At 38.9% G+C, this 3,471-nt stretch overlaps 1 protein-coding gene across 1 annotated transcript; it reads right to left on the bottom strand.

Annotated features, from left to right (window-relative positions):
• Positions 1–585: 585 nt before the first annotated feature.
• LOC111536590 (NADH dehydrogenase [ubiquinone] 1 beta subcomplex subunit 4) lies at positions 586–1,101 on the bottom strand. Its single transcript, XM_023202961.2, has one exon. It carries the CDS (start codon positions 1,035–1,037, stop codon positions 648–650), a length of 390 nt encoding a protein of 129 aa, XP_023058729.1. The 5' UTR covers positions 1,038–1,101; the 3' UTR covers positions 586–647.
• Positions 1,102–3,471: the final 2,370 nt, after the last annotated feature.

Genomic DNA, 3,471 nt, shown 5'->3' with positions numbered 1-3,471 from the left:
CTGAGTTTTCTTGTCTCTCCCACTTATTAGATGGATTTCTGTGGACTGGTTGCTTAATCTTGACTCCCCTTATTTTTCATTGGCATAATTGGGATAATGTGTAATATCATTTTTAACTGATTAAAAAGGATAACCAATATAACTTGGTAATATAAACACCAAAAACATCCAAGAAAATATAATAATTCAAAAACAATTATGAGTAGCCTTTATAGAAAATGAAACACTATAAAAATTGAAAGATGGCCATACATGGTGGCTCATGCCTGTAATCCCAGCACTGTGGGAGGCCGAGATGGGCGTATCACTTGAGGTCAGGAGTTTGAGACCAGCCTGGTCAACATGGTGAGACCCAATCTCTACTAAAAATACAAAAAATTAGTTGGGCGTGATGGTGTATGCCTGTAATCCCAGCTACTCAGGAGGCTGAGACAGGAGAGTCGCTTGAACCCAGGAAGCAGAGGTTGTAGTGAGCTGAGATTGTACCACTGCACTCCAGTCTGGGAGAAAGAGCAAGACTCCATCTCAAAAACAAACAAACAAACAAAAATTAAAAGATAATTTGCTTTATTATTATTATTATTATTTTTTAATGATTAATAGACGATTTATTTAGGCAGGAATACATATAGTCATCATTGCCAGACTTAACGTGAGAGCTGAAATGTTCGATCCAATTTTCCTTCCCGGATAAGTTTTTCTTTCCTATCCCTGTCAGTTTTGATAATACAATACAGGAAGATGAGGGGCCCGATTCCAAACAGAGCTCCCATGAGTGAGTTTTTAGGAGTGGGTCTGAAATTAGGATAGACATTTGTTGTTCTTGCATAGGTCCAACGAAGCAAGGCAGGATTTTCGATGAGCCCTCGGCGGTTGGGATCGTTGTACTGAAGCAGGTACTCTCGTTTCAGCCGGGCTCTTATGGCCAACCGCTCGGCTTGCGCCCGCCGGGTTTCCGGAGATGTGTCATATTCAGCTGGGTCGAGGGTCTCGGGCAGAGCGGCCAGGCGCGACGACTTATAGTTTGAGAACGACATCTTGGCGACCCAGGGCACAACTGCGCCTGCGCGATTCTCAGGCCCTTTGTCTATGCTCACCTTCAGCTTCGGGAAGTGCGCCTGCGCGTTAGTAGAGGTTGGCGATCTGCTTTATTATTATACAATGCTTAGAAATGATATTATCCACAAAATTTTCAGGTTGATGATGTCATGGTGGCACAATCTATGTAATATAAAAAAAGATGTTGCAGATCAGAAGAGATAATCACTTTAATGTAGCAGAGGTCTCACTGAAAGTATGAGATGGGAGTTTTGTTCAACAATTTTTACTTTCCTAAATAATAATACTCTTAAATATTTATTTTTGTGTGTGTGTGTATATGTGTATGTGTGTGTATGTGGTGTATGATGCTTTGTAGTTATTACCACTAAGTATCAGAAGGGTTGGGAAGCTAAGCTATAAAAAAAAAATAAGAGTACACTAATTGATTCTTGTTAGTTTGAGAAATGAAGCTGTAGAGGCTTTAAACAAGCTTAATTTTAGTTGCTATATTTACTCCAAGAAAACCCATGGAAATAATTAATATACAATGGTTTACTGATTTTCAGACTATCACTATCATTACTGAAGTAGAAATGAGAGACCAGTTTGTCATATATCGTGAAAAGCTCACTTGGAAAATATGGGTACTTATTAAATGGAAATGGTATGTCTTCTTCATTATGATATCACTCAAAATTATAAGTTCAATTCTTTTCAAGTTAACTTCTAAATATAATGCAATGTCATTTTGAAAATTGCAAAAGTTTAGATTTGTGGAATTCCATAAATGAATTCTAAATTTCATAAGGCTAATCTAAATGTCTAATAGTAGCTGTGGTCAATTTGTGGAATAATAAGAAATGAGGCTATCCCGCTGTTAATAAGATTTATTATAAAGCTATAGAAATTACAACAGGGTGTCATTGGCATAGGGCTTGAAACACTGGGTCAATAGAATGCAATAAAAAACCTGGAGTCAGATCCACAGTGATATGGGAACTCAGAATATTCTGGAAGTCATATGGAAATTATTGGGAAAAAATGATGGACACTTCAAACAATGATGGTGGTCAAATTAATTGTACATTTTAGGAAACAGAGGAACTTTACCTTCCCCTATATACAAAAAATATTCCAGAAGTGTTAATGACTTAAATGAGGAAAAACTCAACTCTAAAGCCATTAAAAAGCACACACAAGTAGAAAACAGAAGTTTTGGAGTAAAGTTTTAACTCAGCAGTAAGTAAATGTAAAATCTTACCTAATGTTTCAACTAACTAAGCCTCATTTCCTCAATGGCAAAATATGTTTACTTCATTTCTATAGAATTTCAATAAACTAAGAAATCTGTAATTATATTTATGAATTAAAAATCAGTAATTTTATTAGCTAGTGTTTTGTTAATGGAATGAAAAAGAAAACTTACTTTTTATGGCCTTGGTCCATGAATTTACATGTGCAAAAGTATTGTGACGTTTGTTACAGATGGCAAGTGGATGTGCTCATAGACTAAGGGTTAGTTTCTCCCCACCACACTCCAATAGGGTATTCATGTCTTAAGGTACCATGGGGAAAATGTGGATACCCACTTCTGCTGTCCCAGTCAGTGAGCAATAACCAATCTTTTTTTTTCTGAGATGCAATCTCGCTGTATCACCCAGGCTGGAGTGCAGTGGCCTGCTCTTGGCTCACTGCAGCCTTCACCTCCAGGGTTCAAGCAATTCTCCTGCCTCAGCCTCCTGAGTAGCTGGGACTACAGGTGCATGCCACCACGCCCGGCTAATTTTTGTATTTTTAGTGGAGATGGAGTTTTACTATTGGGGGAAACCTCACCCCCGATATTTAACGTGAGTTCTTTTCTATTTCCCTAAATGTCTCGGGTGGTTTGAGAAATAAAGGGAAAAAGTACAAAAGAGAGAAATTTTAAAGCTGGGTGTCTGGAGGAGACATCACGTGTCGGCAGGTTCCGTGATGTTCCCTGAGCCGTAAAACCAGCAAGTTTTTATTAGCCATTTTCAAAAGGGGAGGGAGTCATGAATAGGGTATGGGTCACAGAGATCACATGCTTCACAAGGTAATAAAATATCATAAAGCAAGTGGAGGCAGGGCAAGATCACAGGACCACAGGATGGGACGAAATTAAAATTGCTAATGAAGTTTCGGACACTCATTGTCATTGATAACATCTTATCAGGAGACAGGGTTTGAGAACAGACAACCTGTCTGACCGAAATTTATTAGGCAGGAATTTCCTCATCCTAATAATCCTGGGAATGCTACAGCCGACCGTGGCTTATTTCATCCCTTTGGCTTCCACCGTAAAAGACAGCCGCCCCCAGGGGGCCGTTTATAGGCCTACCCTCAGGGCGCATTCTCTTACTCAGGGATGTTCCTTGCTGAGAAAAAGAATTCAGCGATATTTCTTCTATT

Source organism: Piliocolobus tephrosceles, chromosome 12 (assembly GCF_002776525.5).
Source record: "Piliocolobus tephrosceles isolate RC106 chromosome 12, ASM277652v3, whole genome shotgun sequence".
Taxonomy (NCBI): Eukaryota; Metazoa; Chordata; class Mammalia; order Primates; family Cercopithecidae; genus Piliocolobus; species Piliocolobus tephrosceles.
The sequence above is the reverse complement of the archived record's forward strand: the minus strand, read 5'-3'. Positions and strand labels throughout refer to the sequence as shown.